The sequence below is a fragment of the Mauremys mutica genome, chromosome 4, assembly GCF_020497125.1.
Source record: "Mauremys mutica isolate MM-2020 ecotype Southern chromosome 4, ASM2049712v1, whole genome shotgun sequence".
Taxonomy (NCBI): Eukaryota; Metazoa; Chordata; order Testudines; family Geoemydidae; genus Mauremys; species Mauremys mutica.
The window spans coordinates 148,397,557-148,411,316 of NC_059075.1; the positions used below are offsets into that span (position 1 = coordinate 148,397,557).

A 13,760-nucleotide genomic window follows, 5' to 3' on the forward strand; every position below is an offset into this window, starting at 1 on the left:
TAATTTGGTCGCTTAAAATTAGTCTCAAACAAAAGTGGCCCAATTTTCAGAAGCGCTGAACCAGTGGTGTTGAAAAAGAGATGTCTTGCAGACTTGTTAACGTACTCAGGAGAGGTGGTCTCTCCTCCTATGGACCTTGTGGGGTATGTAGAATTAGACAATCTCATAGTGTCTAGCCAAGAAATTCCATATAATGGAATTTCCTTTTTCTCTCTCTTCTTACAAAATGACCTAGGAAATTAACTTTAATATATTAAGAGAAGTTCAAAATTAAACAATTAAGCATTCAGCATTTTGTACATACAACCTTAACTCTGCTTTATTTCTCAAATACTACTACTTTTTATAACTTTAGATACATACATGTAGCATCTTGCAGTACTGTGAACCAAGCTGCCTATGACAGAGTAATTTATATGATCATTTAAGTTATTAAACCATTTTTAAATCACTGTACATACATCTGACAAACTGGGTATTCACCCACGAAAGCTTATACTCCAATACTTCTGTTAGTCTATCAGGTGCCACAGGACTCTGTCGCTTTTTACAGATCCAGACTAACATGGCTACCCCTTTGATACTGTACAGATCAGTGATAGTGAAAATTGCTGGCATGGATAGGTCAAAGTTAGGGGAAAGTTTCAGAAAGGGCCCTGTGAAATCTTGTCCACAGAATGGTTTCTATGGAGGATACCATAATTTCCATCATGGACATGGTCATAAATATAAAGGGAAGGGTAACAACCTTTATGTATGCAGTAACATAAAATCCTTTCTGGCCAGAGGTACAGAATCCCTTTAACTGTTAGGGGTTAAGAAGCTCAAATAACCTAGTTGACACCTGACCAAAAGAAGATACTTTCAAATCTGGGGTGGGTGGGTTGTTTATGCTCTGTTTGTTCCCTTTCTGGATAGAGAGAGAGAGAGACACCAAGCATGTAAACCATCTCTTGAAAAGATACCCCAAAGAATACATCTAAAATTACAGAAATTGTAAGTAAAGGCAAGGAAATGCATTAGATTCTCTTTTGTTTTGGCTTGTGAATTTTCCCTATGCTAAGAGGGAGTTCTATTCCTGTTTTTTGTAACTTTGAAACTTAGCCTAGAGGGGAATCCTCTGTTTTTTAAATCTTTTTATTTATCCTGTAAAAAGTTACCTTCCATCCTGATTTTGCAGGTGTGATTCTTCTATTAATTTTTAATAAAATTCTTCTTTTAAGAACTTGATTGATTTTCAGTGTCCTAAAAACCCAGGGGTTTGGTCTGTGCTCACTTTATAACCAATTGGTTAGTATATTATTCTCAAGCCTCCGCAAGAAAGGGAGTGAAGGGACTTAGGGGCTTATTTTTAGGAAACAGGGACTCCAAATGGCCTTTTTCCCTGGACTTTTTGTCTAAATCACTTGGTGGTGGCACCAATACCATCCAAAGACGAGGAAAGGACTTGTGCCTTGGGGAAGTTTTAACCTAAGCTGGTAGAAATAAATTTAGGGGGTCTTTCATGCAGGTCCCCACATCTGTACCCCAGAGTGGGGAAGGAACCCTGGCAGACCTCTAAGGCTTTATCTGGGGTCTTTTGGAGTTGCTGATTTTGTGTTCCTTCCTGTCTGAGGTAATCTACAGTAGTTAACAGTTTGTGAATACCCCCAAATGGACACCAGGTCAAAGCGTATTGACTTGTACCGGAAGTAGTATCCATTGTAGGCAAAATGAACCCATTTCCTATGTGCAGATACTAGTGGTATACCTTCTTGAGGTGGATTAATGATATGAAGTGCCCTTGTGAGATAACTGCTAGGGTAAACTACATTGTTATGATTTCCCAATTCCTATATTGTCTACTGAATGAGTGAAATAAGTCAGCATAGTGATATATACTAGCAGTGCCCCCAGACTGTACCATTTTCTGATTGGAAGGGTTATTTCAGATAAAGAGGCAATTTTGGTTGTCATTGCTCAAGTGAAAGAGATAACAGCTGCTGAAGCCTGTAAAGCCTCTGAGATAGCCTCATTGTTCTTGATAAAGAAAAGAGTATGCCTTCCTTTATGTTGGTCATTTAGCAATAAGTCTTCCTCTATCAGGATGGCTATAGTCTTGGCAAATTATCAGCCATGAAAAAGGAGTCCAGGTCTCATCTGATGAATGTTGTAGAATTCCTTAGCCAGCCCTTCCAGCCACTAAAGTACAATTGTTCTAGGCACTATACAAAAACTGGTAGCTAATACTTTAAATTTTGCAAAGACATTTAGTTTAAGCTTAACATTAAAAAGGTCTTTGGAACCTAAGTGATTGAAAAAAAGAACAGGAGTACTTGTGGCACCTTAGAGACTAACAAATTTATTTGAGCATAAGCTTTCATGGGCTACAGCCCACTTATCGGATGCGGTGATTGAAAACATTTATGACCTCATCTATAGCTAACAGCAATAAAAATGGTGTGGTGTCACTTTTGTTGACATTTCTCATCATCATCCATCAAAGTAAACCAGGAACTGTCAAAGTTCTTATCTGAAAAGGTTCCTCTCTGTTATTATCCATTTGTAAGGCATCCATTGCTGTAATGCCATATATAATAATGAAAAGCATAATTTTTGTTCCAATGGACTGCATTAACCTATTTACATGATTTTATTAACTTATAATTATGTAAATTATTCATTAATTTTATAGCACTACCAGTATACTAGTGCTCTAAAGCCACGTACAGATCACAAGGAACCTGCCTTTAAAAAGTGCATAGTTTGAATAATTAAAAATATGTCTTTGTTCAAACATTTTAAAAGGGGAGGGGAAGAGATGTGCTGTTGTAGAAATTAATTTTATTGCGGTTTTATTTCAGACGTATTTTATTTCTATGAACGACTTGTCCAAAGCTTTTGATGAGTTTTTAGAATGCCCATCTTTGAAATATAAAATATGGCTCAAACTTGCCCTTGATATCACTATCAAAGCTTTCAAGGAAAAGCTTGCTTACCAGGTAAATAATCTACTGTAGCTGTAATAATGACAAATATATATTCATTTGGAGTCTAATCCTGCTACACAGAGCATTCTGCAGGAAGGATCTTCTGCATGTCAGCCTGCCCACTTGTGCACAGAAAGGGAGCTCCCCCATCTCACCAGACCCAGTGGAGGATTCTCTGGTGGTCCAGGGATCCATACAAAGAGAGTTTGTGGGCTTGACATTTTTCAGGGTTAGCCGAGCTGTCTGGGGTGAATTGCTATGACCTGCTCACAGCAGGAGGGAATTTTGTCCGTGCTTGCCAGCGGAAACCCTTGCCCACTACCAGCTACTTGGCAAAACAAGTTTTGCTCGAGGCTCTACAAGCCCCCACTCTTTCCCAATACAGGCTAGCAATTTACACATCCCAGTTTGTTACACTCAAGTGCTTAGTACTTATATGCTAGAGACCCACCATGTGCACCAATCCACTGACTCAGAGGAAGCAGTGCTCCCCACCCAGTTCACAAATTTCATCTGTGTCTACAAATAAAGATCAGTTTGATTTTTATTAACAGAACTTGACAGAAATTCAAATAAAAGCAAGTATAAGGGTTTAGAAACATAAGGTTACAGGTAAAATAAAAGACATTAATAAATATACACTATAGCTTGCATTTTATAAGAAAACTGAGGAAATTCCAAAGGACTGCCAGCATAGTTCCAATATTTAAATAGGTAAATGAGATGATCTGGGGAACTATGGGCGTATGTCAACCCTGAGTAAAAATAATGGAATGGTTAATTTGGAACTGTATCAACAAAGAATTATATTTTTAGCCTCTAATTAAGGCCAGTCAGCATAGTTTCATGGAAGATTACTTCCTGCCATAGGCATTGACTCTGGAGTCCTGGAGCACCCATGGGGGGAAAAAGTGGGTGCTCAGCACCCACTGGTAGCCCTGTGGATCAGCTTCTCCCCATTCCCCCCAGTGCCTCCCAACCACTGGCAGGCACCACCAATCAGCTCCTCCCCTCCCTCCCCAATCAGCTGTTCAGCAGCATGCAGGAGGCACTGGGGAGGAAGGTGAAGAGTGGGGGCAGGAAGAGGCAGGCTGGGGGGGAGCCTGGGGGAAGGGGCAGGGCCTCAGGCAGAGCAGGGGGATCAAGCACCCCCTGGGAACTCAAGAAGTCAGTGCCTATGCTTCCCACCCTCTACTCAGATTACAAAGGCACTGTGTTGACAAGGATTTCTCCAAGGCATTTGAGTTAGAGGGAATGATTAAAGGATTATAAAACATGCCTTATATTGATAAATTAGAGTGAGCTCTTCGAGTCTAACATACAGAAGGTTAAGGAGTGACTTGATTAAAGTATCCACAGGGGGAACAAATGTTTAATAATGGGCTCTTCAATCTAGCAGAGGAAGATAACACAAGTCAATGGTTGGAAGTTAAAGCTAAACAAATTCAGACCGAAAATAAGATACTTTTTAACGGTGATTGTTATTAACCATTGGAACAATTTTCCAAGGCTCATGGTGGATTCTTCATCACTGACCATTTTTAAATCAAGATTAGAGATTTTCCAAAAGATATGTTGAATTATTTTGAGGAAGGTCTGTGGCCTGTGTTATACAGGAAATCTGACTAGTTGATTACAATGGTCCCTTCTGGCCTCAATATCTATGAAGCTCTGACTTAATACAATGTGACATTTTGTTTAAAAGACTTGCATTATGTGGCATTAACAGGATACACATTAGATCAGTGGTTCTCAAACTTTTGTACTGGTGACCCCTTTCACATAGCAAGCCCCTGAGTGCAACCCACCCCATAGCACAGCATAGGCTCACCTCTGCAGCGCCTCCTGTTGATCATCCTCAGGAATTAGCTCTTTGACCCAGGAGTGCCCTCTGCAGGCCCAGTGATCTGCTTGCCATTGGCCCCCTGTGTCCCTCCCAGGACCCCAGTGCCCTTATCTCAGGATTCTGCCTCCTGCAGTACCCCACAGTCTTATTCTGGGTTTCCCCACCCCAGGGGAACCCCCACCCCCTGTCATGGGTACTGCCAGTCTCTGTTTAGCCCCCACACCCTGGAGCAGGCTACAGTCTATCAGCCAATCATCACAAGCAACAAGGGGTTTGGACTAGCTGCCTTTACCCACCTTCTGGCTGCCCTCTGCAAGCCCACTACCTAGGAGGCCTAGAACAAGGCCCTGCAGCCTATGGAGTTGCTAGCCTAGAGCTTCCCGGCTCCTATAGCCTTTCCACAGCCCTGCCTCCCTGCCTCCCAAAACAGCAGCGGAAGCCGTTAGCCCAGCCGCCTCCGACGAAAACGGTGCAGGCTGAGGCAGTGCACGCAAAGTGCACCGGGCCGTTGACTCCGGCGCCGCAAGGCCCATCGAGTCCGGCACCGCCCAGCTCCCCGGTGCCCACCGAGGAGGAGCTGAGGATCCCGTCGACGCCTGAGGCGTTTGCGACGGCGAGGGAGCTAATCGACCTGACGACGGCTCCGTCCTATCAGCCGCCGGCACCAACGGTGCGGACACTGAAGTCCCTCGGCAAGCCTGCGATGATTCGTCCTCCATCCCCGGGCGACCGAGGCGACCGCGGCTCCAGGATCCGGACTCGATCCCGGTCCCTCTCGCGGAGACGGTCACCACCGCACCGCTCCCCATCCCGCCGGCGATCACCATCGCGACGCCTCTCAGCGTCTCGGCACCGGTCGCAGTCCCGGCACCGCTCTCCATCGCGGGGCCGGTCGTACTCCCGGCGGCGCTCCAGGTCCCGGTCGAGAAGTCACCGGCACCGCAGCAGGTCCGCGTCCAGGCACCGCGGACATCATCGGGACTCCCGCAGCCGTTCAAGGCGCCGCAGATCGCGATCAAGATCCGGTTCCCGGCACCACCGGTTGAGCTCCCGGCGCCGCCGGTCGAGCTCCCGCCGCCGCAGGTCGAGCTCACGGCGCCGTCGATCCCCTTCCCAGCACCGGAGATCTAGCTCCCGACGCCGTCGGTCCAGCTCCTGGCACCTCGCGGAACTAAGGTCCCGCTCGCCACTTGCCTCCCGAGACGGCCGGCACCGACCTTCGGCACCGGAGGCTCGTCTCACGCCGGCGTTGGATGCCCGCCCAGGCGCCGCCACTGCTCCACCCTGGCCTTCAAGGGAGCCCTCCGTTGCCTCCCCTCAGGGCAGTGCGGTGGACTTCAGAGCCGGGTCGCTTCCACCGGACCATGGACCCCAGTATTGGGGGCATTGGGTACCCTGGGCGCAATATGAGCAGGGGCCTCCCCCGCCACCCAGGCAGCCAGGCTCGGCACGGTCGGTGCCAGTGGCCACCATCAGTAGACCCCCCCCCCGTCTCCACCGACACAAGCCGACGCCCACGGCCCACCTTTAGGGCAGGACTCACTGCCACCAGATCGCCAGGCGGTGGAACAACAACAGGAAGAGGTGCTGCCGGGCCACTTCTCGTCCTCCTCTCCCGATGAGGCGGTGGCAGGGGCGTCGCCATCAGAGCCCCCTCCTATTGACCTCAGGGCGCACCAGGACCTTCTCCGAAGGGTGGCAAAAGCCATTAATTTGCCCATCGAGGAGGTCCAAGAGGTCGATGACCCTATTACGGATGTTGTGGGAGACGAGGCCCCCGTCAGAGTGGCGCTCCCGTTTATCCGCACCATCCAGAAGAACAATGCCACCATCTGGCAGTCACCTTCCTCCGTCACCCCCACGGCGCGCGGCGTGGAAAGAAAATATTCCGTCCCGCCTAAGGGGTACGAATACCTGTACATACACCCCACCCCGGACTCTCTCGTGGTCCAGTCAGTCAATGACCGCGAGCGTCACGGACAACCTGCCGCTGCGCCGAAATCCAAGGAGGCGCGGCGCATGGACTTATTAGGGCGTAAGATTTATTCAGCAGGAGGTCTCCAACTCCGCATCGCGAACCAGATGGCCCTATTGTCCAGATATGCGTTTAATATCTTGGGGTGCCTCGCAAAATTCAAGGAGCTGACCCCTCAGGACTCCCGCCCCGAATTCTCGGCGCTGCTGGAAGAGGGCAAGTTAACCTCCAGAACCCTGATTAAAGCGGCCATGGACGCAGCGGACTCAGGGGCTAGAACGGTGGCATCCGGAGTGACGATGCGCCGCATTGCGTGGTTGCAGTCTTCCACCCTCCCACCGGAGGTCCAGTACACCCTCCAGGACCTCCCGTTTGACATGCAGGGCCTGTTTTCCGAGAAAACGGACGCCAGAATTCAGACCCTAAAGGACGGGAGGGTTGCAATACGGACGCTGGGCATGCACACGCCGGCCACGCAGAGGCGTTCGTTCCGTCAGCAGCCCTACCGACCCTTCAACCAGGCCAGGACTCGGCCATTTAACAATCGCCGCACGGCCCCCTTCCGCCGTAGACCGTCGGGGGGGCGGCGCAACCAGGCTCAGGGCTCGTCCAAGGCTCCGCAGGCGCAGAAGCCGGCCTTTTGATGGGACGCCCGAGGACAGCCCACCACTCTCCCCCCAGGATCCATCCCTTTTGTTTTCGAATCGCCTTTCCCGCTTCCTTCCGGCGTGGTCTGCTATAACATCGGACAGCTGGGTCCTCAGCACCGTCCAGCACGGCTACCGCCTACTGTTTATTTCGCCCCCTCCCTCCCACCCACCTTCCCCGTCCCTCTTCAGGGACCCCTCTCACGAGCAAGTCCTCTTACAGGAGGTCCAGTCTCTGTTGAGCATGGGTGCCATCGAGGAGGTGCCTCCCTGCAGGCGGGGCAGGGGATTCTACTCCAGATATTTCCTCATCCCCAAGGCGAAAGGAGGTCTCCGTCCCATCTTAGACCTCCGGGAGCTGAACAAGTACCTCTGCAAGCTCAAGTTTCGGATGGTAACCTTGGGGACCATTATCCCTTCCTTGGATCCGGGAGACTGGTTTGACACCCTCGACATGAAGGATGCGTACTTTCATGTGGCAATTTACCCCCCCCCACAGACGCTACCTGCGCTTCATGATCAACGAGGCCCACTACCAATTTGCAGTGTTACCCTTCGGCCTCTCCACTGCCCCGAGGGTATTCACCAAGTGCATGGCGGTCGTGGCCGCAGCTCTCCATCGTTGCGGAATCCACGTGTACCCATATCTCGACGACTGGCTGATTCGTGGTCGCTCTCAAGAGTTGGTGGCAGCTCAGGTGTCCGAGATACTGCACCTGTTCCGGTCTCTCGGCCTCCTCGTCAACGCCGAGAAGTCCCAATTAGTTCCGGCACAGCGCCTGGAGTTCATAGGAGCGGTCCTCGACTCCAACCTCGCCAGAGCCTGCCTCCCTCGTCCTCGACACGAGACGATGGTATCGCTCATCCGGGCCCTGCAGGCCTTCCCTTCCACGACGGTGCGGTCCTGCCTCCGCCTGATGGGTCACATGGCGGCGTGCACTTTTGTGACCGCGAACGCGAGGCTGAGGCTTCGTCCGTTCCAGATGTGGCTGACATCAGTGTACCGCCCCCACCGCGACCCTATAGATATGGTGGTCACGGTCTCGGACCCCACTCTCCAGACGCTCACCTGGTGGCTGCATCCGGAGGTGGTCTGCGCAGGGGTTCCGTTCCGCCCCCCTCGCCCGTCGGTCACCCTGACCACAGACGCTTCGGCGCTCGGATGGGGGGCTCACATGGGAGACCTGCACACCCAGGGTCTCTGGTCGGCCCAGGAACTCTCCCTCCACATCAACGTACGGGAGTTGAGAGCGATCCGCTTGGCTTGTCTCGCCTTTCTAGCACACCTCCGGGACCGCTGCGTAGCGGTATACACGGACAACACGGCGGCCATGTTCTATCTGAACAAGCAGGGCGGGGCCCGATCCTCCCCCCTGTGCAAGGAGGCGATGCTCCTATGGGACCTGTGCGTGACCCACTCGATTCGCCTCGAAGCGTTCTTTCTACCAGGAGTGCAGAACACGCTGGCCGACCGTCTGAGCAGGTCCTTCGCCTCCCACGAGTGGTCCCTTCGCCCCGATGTGGCTCACACCATCTTCCGGAGGTGGGGATTTCCCCAAATAGACCTGTTTGCCTCCAGGACCAACAGGAAGTGCCACAGGTTCTGTTCGTACCAGGGTCGGGCTCCGGACTCCATCTCCGATGCGTTCCTCATGCCCTGGACGGGTCCCCTCCTATACGCGTTCCCCCCGTTCCCGCTTGTCCACCGAGTACTACTCAAGCTGCGGAGGGACAAGGCCCGCGTCATTCTCGTCGCTCCGGCCTGGCCGAGGCAGCACTGGTATACCCTGCTCCTCGAGCTCTCGATTCGGGATCCTATTCCCCTGCCGTTATGGCCGGACCTCATCTCTCAGGACCTCGGCAGGCTTTGTCACCCGAACCTGCAGTCGCTGCATCTTACAGCCTGGTTCCTGAGTGGTTAACCGACGCAGAGAGGGGTTGTTCGGCGGCGGTGCAGCAAGTTCTGCTTGAAAGCAGGAAACCCTCGACACGCTCTACCTACCTCGCGAAGTGGAAACGCTTTGCGCTTTGGTGCGATCAGCGAGGTCTTAACCCGTTCTCGACCCCTATCCAGACGGTCCTCGATTACCTCTGGTACCTGAAAGCCCAAGGTCTTGCGATCTCGTCCCTGAAGGTGCACCTGGCAGCACTGTCGGCCTTTCGGCCCGCTATAGATGGTCGCTCCGTCTTTTCCAACCCAATGGTTGCCCGCTTCCTCAAGGGGTTAGACCGTCTCTACCCTCAGGTGCGTCCGCCTGCTCCGACTTGGGATCTGAACCTGGTTCTCACCCAGCTGATGCGACCACCCTTCGAGCCCCTGGCCACGTGCTCTCTGCTCCATCTCACCTGGAAGACAGCCTTCCTCGTGGCAATCACATCCGCCAGACGAGTCTCCGAACTCCGCGCCCTGACAGCAGGTCCCCCATATACCGTCTTCCACGGGGACAAAGTGCAGCTTCGACCACATCCGGCCTTCCTCCCCAAGGTGGTGTCGGCCTTCCATCTTAATCAGGAGATCTTCCTCCCGGTTTTCTTTCCAAAGCCGCACGCCTCACCTCGTGAACAGCAGCTCCACACCCTGGACGTCCGTAGGGCCCTCGCCTTTTACATCGACCGGACAAAGTCCTCCCGGCGTTCCTCCCAGCTCTTTGTGGCAATTGCTGAGCGCATGAAAGGCGAGCCGGTTTCCTCACAACGGATTTCATCCTGGGTGACGTCCTGCATACGAGCGTGCTACGAGCTTGCTCGCGTCCCCCCGTGCCGACTCACTGCACACTCGACCAGGGCGCACGCCTCGTCGGCCGCCTTCCTGGCCCATGTTCCCATCCATGACATTTGTAGAGCAGCCACCTGGTCTTCAGTCCACACCTTCGCTTCCCACTATGCGTTGGTACAGCAGTCTCGAGACGACGCAGCCTTCGGCTCTGCGGTATTACACTCCGCCACGTCTCATTCCGACCCCACCGCCTAGGTAAGGCTTGGGAATCACCTACAATGGAATGCATAGGAGCAATCACTCGAAGAAGAAAAGACGGTTACTCACCTGTAGTAACTGGTGTTCTTCGAGATGTGTTGCTCCTATCCATTCCAGACCCGCCCTCCTTCCCCACTGTCGGAATAGCCGGCAAGAAGGAACTGAGGAGCGGACGGGCCGGCTGAGGTATATAATGGGCGCCAGCCGGCCCGCCGGAGTTGCTAGGGTAAAAATGTTCCGGAGAGCCGTGCACGCGCGGAGCGCACACCTACAATGGAATGGATAGGAGCAACACATCTCGAAGAACACCAGTTACTACAGGTGAGTAACCGTCTTTTCTTCAGCTGTTGCCTACAGAAGTCAGGAAGAAATTATATTGCAGAACAGGGAGTCGGGGTAGGTAGGCTATTTTCCACCTTCCTCTGAAACATCAGAGATTGGCTACAACTGAAGATGGGACACCAGATAAGGGTGGACCTATCCTATGAGGTGATAGAGAATCCTTTTTCTAGATGCCTGGCTGGTGTGTCTCCTTCATATGCTCAGTCAGTTATAGTGCTAGCTAGATTTGGGGCTGTGGCAGAATTTCCCTTAGTCAGAGCATGTGATTTGGTTCACCTCCTGGGAGTAGCTGGGTTCATCCTGCCTAATCAATTCCCTGCTGTTGCACAAGCTTTTGGCATTGGTGACAGCTTGGTCTCTCTGCTGTTCTCTGCCTGCGGACACAATTTAATCTCCTGAGGACTGAAATGTTTTAGTCTAATTAAAAGTTTTTGGGCATACTATGAGGGCTCTGAGTGAAAATCTGTCGTGTTATACAGAAGGTCGGATGAGATGATCTAATGGTTCCTTCTGGCATTAAACTCTCTGAAATTATGATTTCCTACTTTTCTGCACTGTTCGTAGAATGAATGGAATAAGCCTTCTAGCATCTAGCTAGAAGGTTATGGTTTTTTGGGGTGTGTGCACGCACCTGCACAGAGGCCTCAGCAGGTTAGAAAGCCAGTGGACCTTCCCTCCAAAAAAAGACACCACCAGATAGATTTGAAAGGGGAGTTACCAAGGGAAGCTATTTCCTGGCTTTTCTGTAAGAAGGGGATTGGACTAAGAGGAGGATTGGACTATGTAGGGATGGAGAACAATGAAGGTTGGTGGGATTGCCCTAAATTTGGATAGTTCAGATAGAAATGTGAACTTCTGGATATTTATCCAGCCATGTTGGGACCATTTTTGCTATGCGGGGTGTCGGAGAAAAACTCAGTTCTCGCTTTTTGTTTGGGTGCAGCAAAATCAAATACTTTATTATTTCTCCAGTAATTACAATGGAGGGAGAGAGTGCCATAGGACACAGGGTCCTGCTGCTATCTTATTTGTCTCACTACTAAGAAAAGCAAGCCTGCATATTTGGTTAGACTGTTGCAAGGTCGTAATAACTTTGTACACAGTTCTTGTCCTCTCGCCTCGCACTATCCTTGCTTCTACAAATCTCACGTCATTAGGGTCACAGCTAGCCTAACTCATGCTAAGTAACTGACATTCATTAAGATCCCTTCAAATCCTTGTTAATTATTTCCTGGCTTCCACAGGGGGATCAGTACACTATCTGCTTGTATAAAAATGTGCAGGGAGAGGCTAGCTTCCTCTGCATGCTGCTGTGTGCATTTTTTGTAGAACCCTACTCCCACTGCATCTGGTAAAGCTAGCACTGATGCCCAGATGGAAATTAGGAGCCTAAATACCTTTCAGGTTCTGTGCCTGATAGCCTGCAGCAAGACTGGGTTGAATCAAAATTTTTAGCTCTAGGTAAACATTATGTACTCCTTCCAGATCAAGTTTTAGATGCGGAGTAAAAGAAAAAGTAAAACTTTCAAACTGAAAGGTAGGCAAATTATTGTGTCGCTGTTGCCAGCTCTTCCTTAGGTTATAGGAGAATCGCTATTTGTGTGTACTGACACAAATTGATTATCCGATAAGATTCCTTTCTCAAAAAATATATCTACATAGCTAAAATACATTACATATTGATTTTCCTCTTATGGAATATAATTTATTTTGGACAAATCCAGTGTTTCAAAAATGTACAGTACAAGGCTTTTTGTTATGTTCTTATGTATGGAAAAAATAATACATCTTACATGGCTTCTAATTGCAGGACTGGTCATATAAGATGTGTACAAAGTTACCTAATGTTTATGTGATGGATGTACCAACCCACAGGAAATGGGATATTTATGATGGAACCATGGATGATGTTATTCTTGTACATGGAAGTGTACGAGATTGTCAAAAAGAGCAACCTTACTTTGCACCCTGTATTTTACCTAAAACTTGCCATGAGGTAAGAAGAATTATTGTTATAAAAAGTCTACAATATGGAGGGGGAAAAAAAGTGACATCCTCAGAAATCTCTCTCCTCTACAAACTAATCATCAGAGCACCAAAAACAACAGGAGTGTTACAAGATGCTTTCAGATTCTTAGAAAATAATGAGAGACTCTCCTCCTTTCAGGTAGAGAACATAATGTAAAGCATAGATATTTAATCAGGATCTTATTTGAATGTCTTGTATTGCCATAGCTGAGCTTTTGTTTGGGTTCGTTCAAACTCTGTTTGGAGACCAACTCTTTTTATATGAGCGATTTACAAACTTAAATTTCAAATTAATCTGGCTAATCAAAACACAAAATTGAGGAAACTAATGCCCATGCTACAATGAAAATACTAATGCAACTTTAACTCTAGTGCTCCTGCTCTACCATACTTACTTAATAATTGCGATGCCATATGTAAAATTCCAAACAAAATTTTGGAATTTTACCACTAAATTTACCACTAAATTTTGTAACAGTTAAGATAGCTGGCAGATACAACCAACCCAAACATAAAAAACCCTATGAAATCCAGAGTGATATCAAACACACTATACAGCAAGTGGTCTCATGCAGTATTCGTGTATATCATCCACAGCAAATGGTCAACCAAAATGTCATTAACTCTGGCTCTAGAATGATGTTATCTTACAATTTTAAATTTTACCCCTTTATCTACAGCCACAACCTTGTTTTAAAAAACATTGATTCACACAATTAAGGATTTTCATGATCACATCTCTACTTTTAATGTGTTATTTTTTATATCTAATAAAAGTTCTAAGGGATATATTATACTATTGCTGAAGTTATCTTTAATTTTGGCTTTTAATGTCTTTCAGCATGATATTTATTCATTAATTAAAGTTTGTCTTTTTGCAAGGCTAGAATTTGCAGAATGTCTGAACAACCAAGAGTAAAATATTCCCATGTGCTTGGTTACTGATAATTTCAAACTTGTTGCTGCAAATGAAGAAAAT

The 13,760-nt window shown here is 48.9% G+C and overlaps 2 protein-coding genes across 2 annotated transcripts in view; one reads left to right on the forward strand and one right to left on the reverse strand.

Annotated features, from left to right (window-relative positions):
* Positions 1-13,760, reverse strand: part of LOC123370220 (glycine N-acyltransferase-like protein 3) — a 327,798-nt gene that overhangs the window by 282,583 nt on the left and 31,455 nt on the right. The window lies entirely within an intron of this gene.
* The window catches only part of LOC123370218 (sodium/hydrogen exchanger 10-like), a 236,024-nt gene that overhangs the window by 217,211 nt on the left and 5,053 nt on the right, over positions 1-13,760 (forward strand). The window contains exons 24-25 of the mRNA XM_045016557.1: positions 2,844-2,981; positions 12,564-12,749. Of these exons, the coding sequence (XP_044872492.1) occupies positions 2,844-2,981; positions 12,564-12,749 (324 nt within the window). The remainder of the gene's footprint in view (positions 1-2,843; positions 2,982-12,563; positions 12,750-13,760) is intronic.